At 34.3% G+C, this 22,140-nt stretch overlaps 1 protein-coding gene across 4 annotated transcripts in view; it reads right to left on the bottom strand.

Annotated features, from left to right (window-relative positions):
- SOS2 (SOS Ras/Rho guanine nucleotide exchange factor 2) overlaps positions 1–22,140 on the bottom strand; it is an 83,737-nt gene that overhangs the window by 41,898 nt on the left and 19,699 nt on the right. For 3 of the 4 annotated variants that reach the window (XR_009355663.1, XM_059182036.1, XM_059182038.1), the window contains exons 3-8: positions 20,510–20,641; positions 19,224–19,388; positions 15,692–15,895; positions 13,167–13,310; positions 9,336–9,446; positions 5,459–5,557 (exon numbers count right to left, since the gene is read on the bottom strand). Coding sequence is in view for 3 of the 4 variants with exons in the window: in XM_059182036.1 (XP_059038019.1) it covers positions 5,459–5,557; positions 9,336–9,446; positions 13,167–13,310; positions 15,692–15,895; positions 19,224–19,388; positions 20,510–20,641 (855 nt within the window). In the remaining variant the exon portion in view is untranslated. The remainder of the gene's footprint in view (positions 1–5,458; positions 5,558–9,335; positions 9,447–13,166; positions 13,311–15,691; positions 15,896–19,223; positions 19,389–20,509; positions 20,642–22,140) is intronic. The other variant, XM_059182037.1, reaches the window with a different exon arrangement.

Genomic DNA, 22,140 nt, shown 5'->3' on the forward strand with positions numbered 1-22,140 from the left:
AAGCAGGGGGAGTGGGAGAGGGAGAAGCAGGCTTCCCGCTGAGCCGGAGCCTGACATGGGGCTCGATCTCAGGACCAGGGGATCACGACCCAAGCCAAAGGCAGATGCTTAACAACTGAGTCACCAGGCACCCCAATTTTTTTTCCTTAAATTTATTTATTTGAAAGAAAGAGAGAGAGAGCAGGGGGAGGGACAGAGTGAGAGAGAGAGAGAATCCCAAGCAGATACCCCGCTCGATAATTTCTCTTGAGAGGAGAATTTCTATTCCTTCCATGACTAAATTTCCAAGGAATGACCAGAGAATTAAAGAGTATTACTTGAGGGGCTGCTGGACGGCTTGGTCAGTTAAGCAATAGACTCTTGGTTTCAGCTCAGGTCATGATCTCAGGGTTCTGGCATCAAGCCGGGGCGGGTGGACCCTAACTCTCAATGGGGAGTTGGCTTCGGATTCTTTCCTTCTGCCTCTCCCACCACACACACACTCTCTTAAATAATAAATAAATGAATCTTTTTAAAAAAATGTTAATTGGCCCTGAATACATCAATTCTGAACTGAGACCAGATATGTTCTTACCAACTGAAGGATTGAGGATATGTTGGAATATAAGAAGTATATTACGAAGTCACTTACAAATCAGGAAATGAATTGGTTTTTTCTTGCTCCTCTTACATTAAGGATTAAATATACCTCAAGAAAAAAATCTATAATTTATCTGAGGAAAAAAAAACAAACATAAAATGAAAGGACTTTGTGATCAACTTCAGAAGGATTAAATTTGAGGGGTGCCTAGATGGCACAGTAGGTTGAGCACCTGACTCTTGGTTTCGGCTCAGGTTATGATCTTACAGTAGTGAGATGGAGCCCCTAGTTGGGCTCTGTGCACTCAGTGAAGAATCTGCTTGGGTTTCTTTCTCCCTCTGCCTCTATCCCTCCATGCTCTCTCTTGTTCTCTCCCTAAAATAAGTAAGTCTTCTTTTAAAAAGGATTTAATTTGGAAAAAAAAGAAAAAAGAAAGAAATATATTATCCGTAAGATGAACTTTAAAACTATGAAAAGTTGCTGTGAATAACAACCCAACAACATACTATGAGATAATTTCAAGTAAACAATAGGTAATTCACTACAATTTCTCATTACGTAGTTATTTTTTTTTATCTTGTTTATCATAAATTCTGGTTCTGGGAAATAACACTTGAATAATATTTAAATGCTATGTCCACAAACGTATCTTCTTGGCATATGACTCAAACAAATATTCAGATTGAAACAGGCTTAAAACTGCTCTAGGATCGTACTTTCTATTCCCTAAGGAATGGGACAGTCTTAAGTTACACTGGTACAGCCTTCTTTCTCATGATTCTCATCCAAAGGAAGCTTAACATGAAATAAAATTTCTTTTGGATGAGTACTTAAGCCAAAGAATATCACAAAAGGCAATCTACAGAAATTGAAGAAAATATTGCAACTGGTACATATAATAAAGTATTAATATCCAGACAATATAAAGAACTCCTACAACACTACAACAAAAACACAAACAACCCCCCAAATAGCACAGGGCTTATTTTTCCCAGGAACTAACATAAATGATTAATAAGCATATGAAAAGATGCTCACCATCACTAATCATTAGAGAAATGCAATCAAAACCACAATGAAATACCACCTCACATCCAGCAGGACGGCTACTAACAAAACCCAAAGATACAGAAAATATCAAGTGTTGATGAGGATGTAGAGAAACTGGAATGCTTGTGGTAGAGATGTCAAATGGTATAGTGCTATGGAATAAAGTATGGTGTTTCCTCAAAAAATTAAAAATAGAATTACCATCTGATTCATCAATTCTATTTCTACCCAACAGAACTGAAAAGCAGGCTCTTGAGGAGATATTTGTATACCCACAGCAACATAATTTAGAATACCCAGGAAGTAGAAGCAATCCAAATGTCAAGTCATACTGGCTGCATAACAATATATCTAACACTACTGAAGAGTGTGGCTAAAATGGCTAAGAGGTGAAGTTTCATGTTATGTGTATTTTACAATTACAAACTAATGTTTTAAAAGACCAACAGTATCACAGTAAGAACAAATTTAAGAGTAGAAATTAGCTTCTCTTCCTCCCATGTAATAATCTGTTTAGCTTATGTCTAGAATTAGTTCTTATTCCAGTGTTTTTCAAACTGCATGTCATAATCCATTAGGGGATCATAATCCTTTTTAAAAGAAAGAAACAGAATAGAAGAGAAACAGCAGATACTGCAAGAAATGGTTAAGTAGCATTTCATGAAAGTTTTTCTTTCATATATATATATGTGTGTGTGTATATATATGTATACACATAGCATGAAATTAAATGCCTTTCTTACTAAGGATTATTCCCACTATGTCATATAAGGGCTGATTACCAAGGACAATAAATGCTAACAACTGGACCACATTCTAGAATATTTAGACCTTTCTGATCTCACTAATTGAGTTTTATGCTTACTGAGAACCAGTAATATATGTTTCCAAATACGTTTATGCAAGTTGTGCTTATCATGTAATTATGTAATTTAATTACTCATTATTTAAGTCAAAGAAATAAGAGTATAAAAGAAGATATTTATAGGGGCACCTGGGTGGCTCAGTTGGGTAAGCAACCGACTGATTTCAGCTCATGTCATGCATGATCTCAGGGTCATGAGACTGAGCTCCGTGTTCAATTCCGCCCTCAGAGTGAAGTCTACTTGAGATTCTCTCTCCTTCCTCCTTCTGCCTCAAAGTCTGTTCCTGCTCTTTCTAAAATTAATAAAATAAAATCTTTTTTTTAAAGAGGATATTTATATGAAAACTCAAGGCATTTTAAAGGCAAGCTCCATTAAAAAGGTATAAGGAAGGGCGCCTGGGTGGCTCAGTGGGTTGGGCCGCTGCCTTTGGCTCAGGTCGTGATCTCAGGGTCCTGGGATCGAGCCCCGCATCGGGCTCTCTGCTCGGCAGGGAGCCTGCTTCCCTCTCTCTCTCTCTGCCTGCCTCCCCATCTACTTGTGATCTCTCTCTGTCAAATAAATAAATAAAATCTTTAAAAAAAAAAAAGGTATAAGGAAGATACTATGAAAGATTTGGAAGAATTGTTAAGAACCTAGGTTTCTGCACTCAAGCTGTCTTTACAAACATCTCCAAATTCATGTACCATCTAAAAAGAAATGGAAAACAGAAATCACAGAAGATAATTTTTGTGATGTATTTAAGAAAAATTTATGTTCAAGAAAAGATTTTACAAGTCAATATATTAGCACATAAATACATATAAGTCAACAGATAAGCACATAAATACATATAAATGTTGATCTATAGGGGTTTTGTGGTTATTTAAATAAAACATATATAATATTTTTAATGATTTTTTAAAGATTTATTTATTTGAGGGAGAGTGCGTGCGAGGTGGGTGAGGGGCAGAGGGAGAGTGAATGCTCAAGCAGACTCCACACAGTGCAGAGCCCAACATGGGGCTCGAAATCAAGAGTGGCTGCTTAACTGAGTGAGCCACCCAGGCATCCTGATTCTTTATTTTAATTAGCTGACCAACTCTACTGGTCCCAATTACAATGGTTAAGAGAAGATGGAGTCTAGTGATTAACTGGTAGCAAAGTAGCGAAGGCCTCAGGATGAGTTAGGCCATCACGGTTAATGCCCTGATCTCAGATGCAGACATAGTAGCTGTAAGATCAACCTTGAAGGTTTTAAAAGCCAATCATTCAGACAGGGTAAAAAATAAGCTTCAATTATAAAGTCAAACCAGAATTTTTAAATGTTGACAAATACTTGAAGGCAGTTTTAAGTCTAATGATAGGACTTCCAATTAGAAATGAACTCTATCCAAAAAAATTTTAGAAATCCAAACATACATCTGGGGCAGCCAATTTATTATTCATATGAAGCCTGCAATCATTTTTATGAGTTCTTTATGGATTCATGAGTTCCCAGAGAGATATTCAGAATCAAGTTGTTCATCTACTTGTGCTCAAAAGCTTGTGAGCTTCAGCATCACATATTATAGGTAATAAGACTTAATAAAAGAATTCTTGAGCTAGCTATTCATTAGAAATCACCAAATGAGGGGCACCTGGGTGGTACAGTGGATTAAGCCTCTGCCTTTGGCTCGGATCATGATCTCAGGATCCCAGGATCAAGCCCCACATTGGGCTCTCTGCTCGGCAGGGAGCCTGCTTCCCCCTCTCCCTCTGCCTGCCTCTCTGCCTACTTGTGATCTCTCTTTGTGTGTCAAATAAATAAAATCTTAAAAAAAAAATCACCAAATGAATTCCTTGCCTAAGTGCCTACAGGATACAGAGTTATTCTGGCTTTAACATTATTACTAATGAGTTAGATGGAAAAAATCTGAACAGGTTATCTACACCAACAACTTGGTACTCTAAAGAAGTATAAAATACATAGGCAGAAGGCTGTCTAGCTTCTAAAAAGCAATTTTAAAAGTTGCAGAAGAAAATTTTAATGAACAAGATATTTTGAAATAATGGGGCACCTGAATGGCTCAGTAGGTTAAGCATCCAACTCTTGATTTTGGCTAAGATCATGATCTCAGGGTCGTGGGACTGAGCCCCACGTTGCAGTCTATGCTCAGCATGGAGTCTGCTTATCCCTCTCTCTCGGCTCCTCCCCGCCCTTGCGCTTGCTCTCTTTCTCTCAAGTAAATAAATAAAATCTTTAATAAATAAATAAATACATAAATACATACATAAAAAGAGTTCAAGTTTTAACATAATTTTTTGTTAGCTGTTGCTTTTGTTAGGGTCCTAGCTAAGAGAGGAAGAACACTATACTGCATGGTAAAAAAAAAAAGTCAACTTTAAAAGTGCTTTTTTAATAAATTAAAACAAGATGGAAATTTAGACCAATGTTATACATAGAAGTTATCAATTACTTCCATAAGAGTTAAATCACTGTTACTGTGTGCCTCCAAAGAGTAATAAGAAAGTAGTCTATGTTAGTACTTTGAAATTCTATATTATGAAATGACAGATAAAGACATATTTCCCTCTTCCTACCTTTGGTAATGAAATGAAAACAAAAAATATAGGCTCTTTGGAAAAGAAGGTAGACATTTAAGATACTTTATTTTTATGAATAAAAAGCATTAAAAATAATATGACCAGATCAAAAACTAGTTCTTGGGGTACTTGGGTGACTCAGTCAGTTAACATCTGCCTTCTGCTCAGGTCACCACTCCAGGGTCCTCGGATTGAGCCCTACCTACACTGGGATCCCTGTTCCTCTGGGAGCCTGCTTCTCCCTCTGCCTCTGCCCTCCCCCTTGCTCATGCTTAGTTTCTCTCTCTCTCAAATAAATAAAGTCTTTTGAAAAACAAACAAACAAACAAACAAACAAAAAAACCCTGTTCTTAAGTCTCATAAATGCAAGTACTTTTGGCTCAGGAAGGTTTCACCTTACCTTTAATAATTCAAAATAGTGCCAACAATGATAAACAGGCACCAGCATAAGGCGTGGAAGGACATAACGAACTGCCTCTTTAAAACCATCAGCAATGGACTGCAAAGCAAAAAGATACAACTGTATATCTCTGGTATCAAGAATATATAACAGCAATGCCTAACAGAAATGCCTTATAAAAATACAAGATACAGACTTAACCAAAACCATAACAGAAAGAATGTTCTAAATGGAAATTAAAGTGCTATAAAATGAAGGGTTTTTTCCTCCTTTAAGTTATTAGATAGATACATACATTTCTTCATCTCTTAATACAGCAAAAAAAACTTTCACAGCAGTCCTATACAACTTTTCTTCAAAAGCTTTTGCTTCCCCATACCCTGAAAAAATTTTGAAAGCTATATACTCTCTTGTATATTGAAATGTTTTAAGTTTAAGTGGTTATGAAGGATGTACTTTTTGGGATACTGTATATCATAGATGTGACTTAAATATGTTTCACAAATGATGAAATAAACTTCAGATTTAGCTTATTTATTTTATGAAAAATACTTGTCATATAACTACATTGACAAAGCCAATCTTCACTGCCAAAATAAAGAGCTAGATCAGACAATTTCTGCACAAAGTCTAACTTCATTCTTACAGCCAAACATATATATTGTTAATGTCACAGTTCGAAGTACAGGAAGCATCTGGAAGAATCTCTAACTGCTTCTAACTCCATATCCCCAGTATGAGAACTTCACAAGCCTCCCCTCTCCTTTATTTTAATGTCCAGTGAATGCTGAGATACTTTTTAAAATAATTAATTTTAACTCTTGTAAATGATCTCACTTCTTTTTTTTTAAATTTTTTATTTTTTATAAACATATATTTTTATCCCCAGGGGTACAGGTGTGTGAATCGCCAGGTTTACACACTTCACAGCACTCACCATAGCACATACCCTCCCCAATATCCATAACCCCACCCCCCTTCTCCCAACCCCCCTCCCCCCAGCAACCCTCAGTTTGTTTTGTGAGATTAAGAGTCACTTATGGTTTGTCTCCCTCCCAATCCCAACTTGTTTCATTGATTCTTCTCCTACCCACTTAAGCCCCCATGTTGCATCACCACTTCCTCATATCAGGGAGATCATAAATGATCTCACTTCTTAATTCCTAGATATGGCAAGATATAGTTTGATATGACACGACATTTTAGCTACTACAAGTTTTTATTTTTAACACAATTACCCTATCTCCTGTTTTTAAAAATCCTTTTGCTTTGCACTCAATGAACTCTCCTATAAGAGCAAAAGGTTTTTGTTCCCCCTGGCTGGGACCCTGCAGGTCTTTATACCTTGGATCAATGCATAATGGGAAATTCAATATGGCAAGCATAATGCATAAGAGAAGTTGAAAAAGAGAATACAAAAACATAAAAAAGGTAGCAGCCAGGCTAGAAACTGATTCCCTTATGACTGTCTGTGCCCTTATATCACCTGAAAAATCTTAGCGTACAGCTAGGCATACCCCAGTTCTGAAAACTAATTATCTGTAGAATAAATGATTTTCTAAAATTTGAGGGATTTAAAAGTTACTCATGTTGATTTTAAATGTCATCAGGTTGACTTATTTAAACGGTTATTTCTCCTCATCAGATAAATAGAGACAACAGCAATATATGTGGAAAGAATCTCTTATGTTAATTCTTAAAAGTATCCTCACAGGCAAACATTCCCATAATTCTCATAAATTGTTAACTGAAGTTAAATTATAGCTTGTTCAACAGACCTATTACAATTATATGCTTAGTCAATTTATTTTCCTAAAGATTAATTTCTTTCATCATATAATAAAAGATAGTGATGTGAATGACCCGATTTATTTTTATATATTTTATATATAATGCTTTACCTGGAACCAAGATGAAACTTTAAAATTAAGTCTATAAGATCAGTTATTTTGTTAACTGGCACTGAAATGGCTACTAAAGTGTATCCTAAAGTGCTAATGCAATGTATATTTATAGTGAAGAACTAAAAATAAAACAAGTTAATGAGTATTTTAATATACGCCAAATGTACTTAGTGTACTCCCATTTGATTTTCACAAAAACCGTAACAGATATACATTATCATCATGTCAAAATTAGCAAACTAAGTCTCAGAGGTTAAGTGACTTGCTCAGGATACCATAATTATTGATTGGCCCAAAGGCAGAAGTTCTGACTCCTAAGCTAGTATTCTTAGAGTGCACTACATATTTCTGAAGAAGTTTTTTGTTTTATGCTTTTTTAATGAAGCATTACCTTCTTCACCTTACCCTGAATAGATCTTTGTAAAGTTAATACAGTACAAGTGAGTTTGGCATGAAAAGGGATTTTATTTAAGTGTTTAAATTTCACTGTATATCTGAAGTCACAGTTAATGAGTCCAAAAACATTCAAATCCCACAGTAAGAATTCCTAATAAAATAGGAATGAAATAAATGTTGTGAGTACTTTTAATGATTATGCAAAGATCTTACAGGTATATTGTCCCATTTAACTAATACTTACTTTATGGTTTATATGAATATATAGGATTTAGCTTAAGAAAATTATTTCTTCATTGAAGTAAGTTTTGAAAATTAGGTTAATTTTATTCCAAGTTGACAAGTTATTGAATACAGTAGAAGACAATAATGGGAATTTACAGTAAAGAAGGCAGGGAGAAGATTTTAAGGTCAGTTTTGAACATGTTATATTTGAAAAACTTGTGGGATATCCAAGGGAGTTAGTTCAACGGGAACCTGGTTATATGAAAGTGTAAACACACACAAAGTGCTCATAAGAGTGTTATGGCTTGAAAATACAAATAGGAAGTCACCAGCATACAGGAAGCAGCTAAAGCAGAATGTACAGATAGTCACTCAAGGAGTACAGCAGGGCAGAAGAGGGGCTGATAATTGAAGCTGAAAAACATCGGCAATTATGGAGACTAAGAAATGAAAGAAGATCAGAATTAGGAGGAAGTATCGTGGGAGCCAAAAGGACAAACAAATAGTACAGGCATAAATAGGAAATCAAAATATCCACTGGAAATCAAAATATACAAACAATGACAATTAAGCTCATTTTAAAGGCAGCTTTTAGTGTTCTAACCTGATCAGAATGGTAGCAGTTTGATAAAGAAGAGTAAAAAGTAATATGAAGATAATTAGCTAAAAATGAAAAAAAATGAAAGGGGCAATGGCTAGAGCGAAGAAAAAGTTTTGTTTATTTGCTGGTTTTAGGACAATAAAGACCATATTTACATGCTAAGGGAAGAGAGGTAGTCTACATGCAGAATGTTTCTACAGCAGTATAAAGTCAAGGATCTATGCCAGTGTAACTAACCTTTGCTAACTGAAAGAGTTAAAACGTAATTCTGTCTCTCCACTTTCTTTCATTTTACCTAACTGCATTACTGAATCAACTTGTATAGTCCCCATTAATATCTCCTTTAAATTACAGGCCTGGTAGAGAAGTCAGTATAGATATTACATGAGGATATTCTCCAGTCTTTATGATTTCTGTTCCTGCTCCTGTAGGGAATAAGATCCTAAAAGAGCTCTGCATATTAATTTCTATATCCCAGAACTAGAATGTGCCAGATTCTTGTATGTGTAATAATATTCCATAAAAGATTTCTACATTTAGGACAGACTGAAAGAACTTGAAACAAAAAAACAGAAGATAATCTAAAACAAGCTTACAATGAACAGATTTTGAAGGACTGGTGAATTAGTTCTTTATGTGCTTTGTGAAAGGATTCCAGAACTTACAAATGTTGAAGAATAAGATGGTGAATTATTTCTTCGGTTGCTTTATAAAAACAAAAACAAAAAACAAACATTCAATTTAAGTTTACCTGAAAGTGTAGAGCCACTGCAGGTCTGGCCATCAGCTTACTGAAATGTTCATTAAATTTTGGAGAAAGAATGTCCTGTGATAATGTTTCATAAGGATCAAATGCTTGCTCCTATTTTTTTTTTAAAAAAGAAGAATGTGTTAGGTTTAAAATCTACTAATATGGCAGATTATCTAATAGTAAATTTTTATTCAAGTTCTCAACTAGGTTTCAAAACTTTTGGGGGACAAACAGTAACTTGCTTAAATTTAAGCTTAGAAATTTTCTTAAATGTATGTAATGATCTTGAATGATACACGATCTTAAAACAGGTCACTGAATTTGCGGCCATAAGTTATCCAACTATTAAAATGCTTATCCACATTTACTTCTAGTAAATGAAGAGTATTTATTAGTAAAACAAGGTTGGGATTTGAAATTTCAGTTAGGCTTACCTAGGTTAAAGTGAGTTTACACCGAAGACACTCCAAGGAAGCAAAACCTGGTACTACTATTTTATCCACTCTACACTTTTCAAAATCAGAAAAAGAAAGCAAAGACTAATATATAGTAAAATAACAAGACAAAAATTGTCCATATTTGTAAATGTTTGTATTTCAATAAATTTCTATTACTTGACAATAATTCAATATTCCCAGTGTTTAGTTATAACTAAGAGACTTGTTTCATTTTTGTATTTTAAAAATACTGTATGTTTTTCAGAAAATAACAAATATTGGCAAGGAAGAGAGAAACTTAAATTCTCATCTACCAGCAGTAGAAATATAAAATGGTGTAGCTCCTGTGGAAAACAGTTTGGCAGTTCCTCAAAAAGCTAATCAAAGAATTACCCCATGACCCAGCAATTCTACTACTGGACATATAATCCAAAAGAATTCAAAACAGAGATTCAAACAGATATTGTATGCCAATGTTCACTACAGCATTATTCACAATAGTCAAAAGATGGAAACACCATGTGTCCATCATCAAATAAATGGATAAACAAAACGTCATATAGATATACAGTGGAATATTACTCAGCCATATGAAGAGATGGAATTCTGATACATGCTGTGATGGATGAACCCTGAGAACATGTTAAGTGAAATAAGCAGACACAAAAGAATATTGCTAGAATTCCACTTATATCAAGTATCTATTTTCATACAGATAGGAAGTAGATTAGAGGTTACTAGGGGTTAGATCAGGAGGGAGGGAAGAATAGGGAGTTACTGCTTAATGAGTACAGAGTTTCTGTTTGGGATGATAAAAAGGTTTTAGAAAAAGACAGCAGTTGTATGGCTGTATAATATTGTGAATTTAATCAATGCCACTGAATTATATACTTAAAAATGGTTAAAATGGCAAATCTTATATAAAATATATTTTAGCACAGCAACAAAATAAAAATTAAAAAAATACAATGTTTTTGAACCATGATATCTTTAAAAGAATAGCAACCAACCTGGCTACAGATTAATATGCTAAGATATCACAATATAAAAACTTGCTAATAAAAATTAAGGCTGAATATTTTGCTTAGGTATCAGTAAGCGAATACTCTTCTACTATCAGTTTAATTGTCTCTAAAATAATGTAATAAAAGTGATCTATATTTTCAAGAAAATATACGAAAGATTGTAACATTAGAAAATCTTTTACATGAAAACAAAAGAAAGCACTTTTATTGTTGTTGTTGCCATTTTCCAACAGCAATAAAAACAGCCGATGAATATACAAAGATGTTCCCCATTAGTTTTAAAAATAAAAGCTTTTCTCAGGGCGCCTGGGTGGCTCCGTGGGTTAAAGCCTCTACCTTCAGCTCAGGTCATGATCTCAGGGTCCTGGGATCAAGCCCCGCATTGGGCTCTCTGCTCAGTGAGGAGCCTGCTTCCCTCTCTCTCTCTGCCTGCCTCTCTGCCTACTTGTGATCTCTGTCAAATAAATAAATAAAATCTTTAAAAAATAAAAATAAAATAAAATAAAAGCTTTTCTCCCCCTCATTAGACTGGCAAAAATGAATAGAATAACAACTGGATTTGTGGGGGAAAGAGCAGTATATATTAGAGCTTATTTGGAAGTAAATTTGGTAAAATGTCTTGAAGTTCTAAAAATGTCCTATCTTTAATACTACAATTCCACTTCTAGGAATACATCCTAAAATAATTATTAGACTATGAAGACAGTATAAATATATTTGTTGTATATTGTTTACAATAACAAAAAATGGAAACAACCTAAATATTCATTTATTAATAGTAAGGAGTTAAAATATGTTATGGTGTCTCCATATAACATGGTACTTATTCAGACTTAAAAAACAGTGTGAGGGGGTGGGTGAAATAGGTGAAGGGAATTAGAGGTACAAACCTCTAGTGAGTAAATCACAGGGATGAAAAGTACAGCATAGGTAATATAGTCAACAACACTGATAATGTTGTATGGTGACAGAAGAGAACTATATACTTTGCAATGAACACTGTAAAGTACAGAACTGTTGAATTTCTATGTTACACATCTGAAACTAATAAAACATTGTATGTCAACTAAACTTCAACTGATATAATAAAAAAAAAAAAGTGTGGAAGTCTTTTTATTAGCAAGGAAAATGGAAAATGTTCATGATATATTAAGAATAGGAGACGGGTGCCTGGGTGGCTCAGCGGGTTAAGCCTCTGCCTTTGGCTTAGGTCATGGTCTCAGGGTCCTGGGATCAAGCCCCAAGTCAGGCTCTCTACTCAGAGGGGAGCTTGCTTCCCCCCGCCTCCCCCCCGCCCCCGCCTGTCTCTCTGCCTACTAGTGATCTCTCTCTGTCAAATAGATAAATAAAATATTTCGGAGAAAAAATAAAAAAGCAGGAAAAAAATAGTAACAGTCTGTTTTTGTAAATACACAGATTTGTATCTATATATAGAAAAATATTTTTAAGGATTAAATAATATATGTTGTATGGGGTCCCTGGGTGACTCAGTGGGTTAAAGCCTCTGCCTTTGGCTCAGTTCATGATCTCGGGCTCCTGGGATCAAGCCCCACATCGGGCTCTCTGCTCAGCGGGAAGCCTGCTTCTCCCTCTCTCTCTCTGCTACCTCTCTGCCTGCTTGTGATCTCTCTCTATGTGTCAAATAAATAAATAAAATCTTTAAAATAATATATGTTGTAAAGATAAGTTATCTCTGGGTGTTGCTAAATTGAGTGACTTTCATTTTATACTTGCCTCTATTTTTCTGAGTATTTTTACAATGAGCTATATTATTTTTATAATCATCACTTAAAAGACAAAATGATTTTCACCTTGGGAAAAAAATTAAAATATAAACCTCCTTTTCAATTTTTGGAAATTAAGACCAAAATCTACAAAAGCTAAACAGCTACGGATGTGCCATTAAAAAAAGTCCTAAATGTTGGGGCACCTGGGTGGCTCAGTAGGTTAAAGCCTCTGCTTTCTGCTCAGGTCATGATCCTGGGGTCTTGGGATCGAGTCCCGCATCAGGCTCTTTGCTCAGTGGGGAGCCGGTTTCCTCCTCTCTCTCTCTCTCTGCCTGCCTCTCTGCCTACTTTCGATCTGTCAAATAAATAAATGAGACTCTGGGGTGGGGTGGGAGTCCTAAATATTACTACCCAACCAACTTTCACTATAAATATTATCATAAATACACTATAATATACTATAAAATAAGTGTCACTAAAAATATAGACAATGTAATTTCAGTTTGCTACTGGTTCAATCTGAAGTATTGTTTTATAGCAGTCAGGAACATCCTCTAATTTTCACAGAGAATATCTTACTAAATTTTTTAATTCACTATCTACAACTTCAATGAGAATTACAAAATAGTTTTGTAAACTTACTTCTGCCAAATCTTCAAAACAGCTTCCAGCTAATGGATGAGGACTGCTTTCATCAGTCATTTCAACTGTGTCTTCAATCAAACCTAAAAGTTTCACAGTTAATTCATGTATATCTGAAATGTTACTGAAAATCCTGTCAATATCCTGAAAAAAAAGAGAAGTTAAGATACGTGAGGTTGAAATAGTTTAACAATTACTAAATATAAGTAATATAAGTGTTAAGGGTGCATTTTCATCCAACTGCATACTAATATATTCCAAGGCATATATTCTATAACAAAGCATAAGTCCATCATGAATATAAAAGCAAAATTTAAAAAACCTTCTGGATTACACGCAGTAAATTGGGAAATACAGATTGCAGATAGTTTTGTTCAACAATTCTAGAATCTCCTATAGTGAATAAATCTAAGCAACTCTTTATATAGAGAATTCCGGCATTTGAGTATTTTAAAATTGGCTAAAAGGATAAAAACCTTTATCAAGGTTTTACAGAGCTAGTTAACAAAAGCTGGGTTCAAAATGAAGACATGACTCCTAATCCAAATACAATCGAGTTTCATAATTTGTGACCTGTCTCCTAAATTTGGGGATGAATTAAGACTTAATTCAAACTTCCATGTGTGAATTACATCTGAATTAAGAAATGTTAAGTCTTCTGGACACAGACCATTATGACTAATTATGCAGATTATGGTCAACTATCATCACTCTTCTATCTTGTAATGGAAACATTACATGCTATGGAACATAACAGACCTGAGCATGGATCTTGGCCCCATACCTGTTAGATAAATGACTCTGGAGTAGGTCACTTACTGTGTTTCAGGCACTATTGTAAGTACTTGACATGTAATCTCCTAACAGCCTTATTAGATAGGCACTATGATCATTTTTACAAATGAGGAAACCAGCTCAGAACAGTTAAGTAATTTGCTCAAGGTCACACACCTGGTCTATTACATTCATTCGTAAGGTTCCTAGTAGGATTAAATGAGATGGTTTCTACAAACTGCTCTTGGCATATATTAGGTTCTCCACAAATGTGAGCGAGTGTCTTGAAGACAAAGGGGTAGGGCCTAAACGAGTAAATTAAGATTAGTTTTAAGTCACTCATTGCTTTATCAAATATTTGCTGAGTACTATGCTCTGATCTCAGATGGTCTTTGCCTCAAAAGTTTACAGTATTTTGAGACTAAAAAATACAATAGAAAAAAATATAGTAAATATAGTGAATCCATATCTAAATGCTAAAAAAGCTAAAAAGGATACAATATGAAGGGAAAAAAGGAATTCCCTCTTTCTCTTAACCCTTCAGTATCATGAAATTTTTTGCCAAATCAGCACTATCAGTGAGAAGAGAGCCCATAAAAACTAATTCCTGAGGAATGAAAACTAATGGGGCAAAGAAGATAAAATAAGCTACCAGTATCTGCTAGGTATTTATTTTTAGAACCAGTTATACTGTGGTATAAAAGAACTCAAGTTCAAGATCAACCTCTATAACTAACCTACCAAATCATAATCATTTTGTGTAAATTTCCTCATCTCAGTGAGGTAGAGATATTAATACCTGTTTTATCCATCTCAGAAGAGGTTATAAGGGTCACATAAAACAGACAGTACTTTGAAAATGACAAAATGCAATTACTTAAAGCAGTGTGTCCAGTGGGAGCTGCTACAAAACATTAAACGTAAGTACCAAAAAAAAAAGCGAACTAAAAAACCTTACATTATCACTGAAACTCATGCTTTGGAAAAGAATCAAAGAGGCTAAATCACTTCCTAATCTTAAACACTCAGCCAGCTGTGTCTGCACATTCACTCATGTAATAGTTATTTGGGGGAGGAAGTCAGGAGGTAGAAAAAAAGGCTGAGTACTTAAAGTGAAGGGCAGACACAGACATCTAAGGAAAAATAAGTCATGGGATGAAGGAAGGAAAGGAAAAAAAAACATTTTAAAAAAGACACTATTTGTCTACCTTTATTCCTTAAGTTGACTTTAGAAGCTACAGTAGTTAAGAAAAAGAAGGACAAGGCTCCCATCCTATTTCCCACCACTTCTATCCCATTTTCCAGTGGAATAGCTCTTTGTTTATATGGCACTCTGCATAAACTTCTTAAAAAGTTCCACTGTTAAAACTTTAAGCCACTGCCTTAAAGTACCTACCAAAGACATGAAACAGTATTAAGTCTTTCTTTTCTAGACCATACATCTTTTTCACTATGTGAAAACGAATGATTATAAACCTCAAATCTTGCACAGCAGAATTATTTCATTCCCATGTAGTCCCCCTTTCTAATCAGGGCAGCTGTGTGCACTTGTGTCTAACTTTCACTGTCATGCCCTTAATGTGGAACAATTCACATATTTTTAAAACTATAAATACTACATAATAGAATATTTTTGCTTATATACTCCAAATATAAAAAGTTCTTATTTATGATTCTAAGCTGCTATTTAACTTTTGATTACACAGAATTTCAACTTGGTACATAGAATTTCAAACCAAAAAGGTACTTACAGAAGGTTTAAACAGCTTTCTGTCAGAAAGAAAGGCTTCTCGAAACACTTTTATGATCATATTTAGTTCTCGTAGATACTGCCTTTCCTCTGCAATTTCAGTTCTGATAAGGTCATAGTAGTTTAATTCACCTGAAGAAGTAGGTTCATCTTCACAGAGAGAAACCAAACCTATATCATCCTGATCAAACATGTCCATCAAAACCTGACAAATATAAATAATACCGAAACTTGTTTTCCATACTTTTATAAAATGGTCTCAAGGTATTTAGAATTAAAACATTACACAATGAGAGTTGTGTGTATTACAAACTAATTTATGTAAGAAAATTCAAATAAGAGAAATATGAAAAGTTGAAGGGAAAAAACATTCAAAACTGGATATGCACAGATAGATAAATATTTATGGAAATAAGATAAACCTAATTTATATAATATGTGTGTATACACATATATGTGTGTATGTACATACATACACACACATAAACACACATATATAATCGCAAAAAAGAGCATACCTTTGAATGACAACAATCTGAGCCAAAATCCTGGTTCAACCACTTACTCACCTGTGATTACAGACAAGTTATTTATTCTTTTTAAAGCAGGTTCCTTCTACGTAAAATGTAACTGATAAAAAAATTCAATGAGGTGATGTACGTAAAATGCATACTACTATGTCTGGTAAAGAGCAGGCATTCAAAGTGGTACTTCTTTGTCCTACTGTAAAGAAAGCTATACACATTTGGAGAAAAAGAAAAGGATACTATTGTGGAAGCACATGACAGAACATAGTGTGATGCTTTTCTAATGCATATTGACTATATCAGCAACAGCTATTAAGCAGTTAAAGAAGGTGCCTAAACCAGTGCAGGAAGAGAGGACTGTTAGGAGATTGGTTACATACAGGAGAACAGATCAAATAAGAAAATACATTACGAAAAATGGGAGCCAAATTTCTGTCAAAAAGACAGTTACAAACATGAACAAGGGTAGGCTAAAATGAACCCTGTGGTATTAGTTTTGAATTGGAGATATCTGTGAATTCATATATAAATAGATAATTCTTTTTTGGTAGACACAAAGTAGTTCTTGAGTTAGAAGCTTAAGCCTGAGAGAATGGTAAAGCAGCAGATTTCCCAAAATTGTTATACCCACTCAGAAATAGGTCAATAAATACTATCTTCTAAGCAGAACTGAATTACTGCCTGCCTTATAGGTCCATTCCCACCTAAATGTAGGTTGGTGCTAACACATATCACCTATGTTGGAAAATAAACAACTTCTGAAAGTACACATCTGTATTAGTTTTCTTGGGCTGCCATAACAACAAAAACATTGGTAAGAAATAAATATAGATGTGTTGTATATATATAATGTATATAAACACACACAGTCCCCAAATCTGGCCTCTAGAGACCAGAACATGTACACTGTAATAGCAGTGAGCTTATCTAGAACCCAGATCTTGGTTTCTAAATACCATTCTTCACTAAAAGGAACCTGGAGTTTTTAGAAAATGACTAATCAGGCTTGAGCAGCATGTAAAGAAAATTTGAACCTGGAACATCTTCTGTCAAAGGAAAGTGTTCAAAGAATGATACAGAGAGAAGCTAACTTAAAGAAACTCCCACTGGCCAGATCTGGAACAATGTGAATTATCAAAATAAGTAATAAAATAATGGAGAGCATATTAAATAAGAATCCACGAGTCTATATTAAAATAAACAAATGAAGAAATTTCAAGTGCAATGAGGAACAAGATATTCACAATCTCAAAATATTTATTAATTACAAAAGGGAAATTAGGCAGAGAAGCCTGGAAAACAGCCCTTAATCAAGTGATCAAAACGAACGTCACCAGTAAAGGGACAAATCAAAACTGCATGCCATGTGAGAAATGCAATGAAAAGAGTACAGCATTACTTCTAGGATATTCCTGGCCAAAGATCCATAACCTAAATCTAATGAAGAGAAAATATCAGAAAAAAACTAAAGTAAGGGATTTTTTCTTATAGAGCCCAATGTGGGGTTTGAATTCACGATCCTGAGATCAAGACCTTAGCCAAAATCCAGAGTCGGATACTTAATTGACTGAGCCCCAGTAAGGGACATTTTAAACAATAACTAGTTGTAATTCTCAAAATTATCAAGGCTGCAAAGGTTAAAGAATTATGAGGAACTCTTCTAGACAGAAAGATAGATGACTAATTCTGGACTGGATCATTTTGTTATAAAGGACATCACTGGAACAATGGGCAAAACCTGAATGGGGCCTGAAAATTACAGAGTATAATGTATCAAAGTTAATTTCATACTATGGGTATGCAGAAGAATGTTTTTATTTGTAAACTATGTTGGCAACTTACTCTCAAATGGTTCAGGGCACAGGGGAGTATCTTTTATTGTACCTGCAACTTTTCTAAGGTCTGAGAAAGAAATTTTTTTTTTAAAGCATGTAATCATAATTTTAGAAGTCAAAATAGAAATGTCAAGGAATTTCTACTATGAAATTCAAGTGAAAAATGATCTTTGAGACCAAGACACACTAGAGCAGATCTCAATCATAACCACACATCAGAATCACCTGGGATGCTTTCAAAATACACTGAGGTTAGAGTCCTAAACCAGGCCAAGTAAATCAGAACCTCTGGGAGTAAGATGCGGGTATCAGCAGTCTTTCTGGTAGTTCTGATGTACAATAAAAGTAGAGAACCACTGGCATGTGCCAAGTTCTAGGGGTCATTCACCCTTAGTGGTCTAGTTTAGGCACCTTATCTATGAAGTGTTCTCCCCCATGCCAGAGGTGATCACTTTCTCCACTGTATCTTTGGCTTATGATAGTTTTTAATCACACTGTGCTGCAATTATTATATTTTTTACAATATTTTTACTTCCCACTAAAATGAATTCCTTCTAACACACGGATTGCTGTCTTGTTCAATGTGGTACCATTAATGCTCAGGACAGTGACTGGCACATAGATACCCAAAAATGTTAATTTAAAAAGTAAAAAAAAAAAAAAAGAAAGTAGAAAGGAAAGAAAAGGAGGAGAAAGGAAAATAAAGAGATTCAGTTCCTTCCCCCAGAGGCTTACAGTCAGGAAGCAAAGAGGTAACGTACAAAAAAAAGTATTAGAAGCAAGAACACTGGAATTACAGTATTTTGCTCTCTACCTGTGCCCCACTGTTCTGTGAAACCAAAGTATACTTTTCAAAATTACTTGTACTTAAAAGTACCTGAATGCTCTGTATACATTTTCTTTCTAAAAAGATAAAATTCTAACTATTTTTCTTAAATTGGCTTGAGGCTTTGGATGTTTTTTTCTTGTAGGTAAAAGGTTCCTGATGGGGTAGGGAGGAGATTCCCATCCTGTCATATGCTGAATATAACATGGTTTGTCTAAAATGCCAGCATTTTGTCTCCCAACACCAGGAATTATAAAAATTATGAATATCAACATGTATAAAAAAGGTCGAGGTGACATATATTCACTATATTCAAGTTAAGTTTAAATACCTTTTAACACTTACCTTATCTGCACACATTGACACTTTAATGTCCTGCTGAGATATTTCATAATGTCGGATATTAAAAACATAATTACCAGCCAACTTCAAAATATCAGCTGAGATATACTCTAATACAGCCACAATATACAAGGATACCTGATAGTCCACTTTGTACCCTAAAACTTCCTGTGGAAAAAAAAAAAAACAATTTAATTCCCAAAAAATGGCACTGTCAAGTATCACTTAGACACTTAAAAATTTTTTCCAACATTCTTGCTTACAAAGAAACTTTCTATAAACCAAATGTCTAAAGTTATAGGTATAATAGGATACAGAATGAGCCACTGGTCCCAGTATGAGGGGTTTTTAAAAAAGAATCTAATCTAATATCTGCCTTTAGTATCAAGGAAGAAGAGATTATTGATTTAATATAGAAATCTTGGCCAGGACTTCACTGAAAACCTCTTAATTAATACTTTATCCAAAACCCATTAGACAAGTATCTGCTATCTTCAAGGACCTGTAACCAATATCCCCAAATGACCGTGGTTTGTACTGAGGGGAGGATGTGTACATCTGAGGGAGGAGTTAGGGGATGTCTTGAAATTGCTACCAAGAGGGCATTCAAATCCACATACATCAAATATTCTCTATAGATCAAATAATATTGCCTAGTCTATTTTTCCAATGCACATAAACATATCTATGATAAATACAAATTAATTTTAAAACAGTCAAAAACACCATAGCTTTTGACTACATATATAATATATATATATATATATATATTTTTTTTTTTAAAGATTTTATTATTTATGTGACAGAGAACAGGAGAGAAAGAGAGAGAAAGCACAAGTGGGGGAGGGGGAGAGGGAGAAGGAGAAGCAGACTCCCCACTGAACAGCTCAAAACCAGGACCCTGAGATCATGGCCAGAGCTGAAGGCAGACACTTAGGTGACTGAGCCATCCAGGTGCCTCGACAATATATGCTTGCCTAACAAGAGGTTGAGAATCAGTTAGGGGTAGTACTCAACAGAAGATACCACAAAGATGTATTATTGCTTATCGATAACTTTTAATATTATTTGAAAGGAAATCCGATTTTATCAGTTATTTATTTTTATTTGTGCACACATTTATATATATATACATATGTGTATGTACAAGTACATCCAAGTACATACAAGTACATGCACATACTAACATAGACCATGCTATAGAAGTACTATATAAATACACCAATATATTATTAGGTATTATTCATGACAAAGAATTTCCCAATGTTTAAATATTTTTTTTTTACTACCTTCAATGAAGGATGGATTTTGTCCACAGGCAGTAGGAGAGGATTTCTTCGTTTTCGTTTTTCTATGGCAGATTGTGCATCAGCAATAGCCCACTTATCAATTGGATGAGGAAAGGTCTTTTGAACACGTTCCTGTTCATATCACAGCAGTACTATTGTTAATAGAAGTGTTCATAACTTCTTCATACAAAACTAAATTTTATCATCGCTAATGCTACAGAAAATAGTGACATAACATGTTCGGATTCCTGTAATAACTACTTATTTTTAAAAAGAATCAACAGGACTCTCAAGATTTTTTGCACACAATTCCCATGAGTAAAGAAAAAGGTGAAATTTAAACAGAACACTTTAAGCACAAGCATAATTAAGACGGAATGAGAACTAGGAAAAGTAGTAACATTAGGAGAGATTAAAACCAGTATGTAATATTCACCGGTGATTTTATATAAGGTTCCTAGGGTTAAAATTACTTACCTAGCATAAGCAGTTAACTCATTATTATCAATTATTATACAGCAGTCTCCTTTTGCTTAGAGATTCAAATATAGAGAAGAATTTTAAAAAGAAGATGCCTTGTACCTCTTAAAGGTTCAAGTAGGTGACAAAGCTCAAAATGGCTTCAGGAAACACATCTTCTGCCAAAAACAATCTAAGCCTTTTAGGTTACTATTATGGTTCTTTTAATCTAAAATTTAACCAGTGGTTGACATGAATAATGAGAACTAATGATAGGTGAATCAAACTCCAATTTGTAGCAGGACTTCCTGTTTTCTAAAATTATGTTCTCCTCTTTTAGCATATTTAGCTATTGAGAAGTATGCTTTTTTTTATACTAATGTCTTAAGAGTTGAGAGTAGGGAACCAAATGCTTTAATTCCAAGAGTCCCAAAAAATCTTAAGGGCTCAATTCCTCCAAATTAAGATTTTCCTTCATACTGGAAGTTGCTGCTTTATTATAGAACCAATTTTCAAAAGAAAGATAATGTAAACAGTAAAATACAAAAGTAATTTTTGAAAGCGGTACTGATATGTATTTCTAAAAACCTAAAAATACTCCCATGTAACTAAGCCAAAACAAGTATTTTAGCACTAATTCACATAATTCTTAGAGGCATGTCAGTATATTAATCAAACAGTAAATATCCTTAAGATTTTTACTAGTCCTTTAGTAAAGTGATATTTATATGCAGTAAAATGCACAGATCTTAAGTGTACAATTCAGTGTTTTGGTGAAAAATGCTTACACCTGTGTAACCATCAGTTTAATAAAGATACAGAATATTTCTATCATCTCACAGGCAACCACCATTCTGATGTCTATCACCATTAATTTTAGCTGTTTCTGAACTTCATATAAATGTATCATACCATATGTACTCTCCGAGGTCTGGCTTTCTTCATTCTATATAATGTCTGTGACTTATAGCCATGTTATCGCACATATCAATAGTTCATTCTTTCATTTTATTACTGAATAGTATTCCATTTTATAAATCAACCACAATCTGTTTATTCATTTTCTTGTTGATAGAAATTTGAGTGGTTTCCAATTTTTGGTTATTATGAATAAAACTGCTTGGACATTCATACATAAGTCACATTCTGAACACATATTTTCATTTCTCTAG

This window comes from Mustela lutreola, chromosome 7 (assembly GCF_030435805.1).
Source record: "Mustela lutreola isolate mMusLut2 chromosome 7, mMusLut2.pri, whole genome shotgun sequence".
NCBI classification, from domain to species: domain Eukaryota; kingdom Metazoa; phylum Chordata; class Mammalia; order Carnivora; family Mustelidae; genus Mustela; species Mustela lutreola.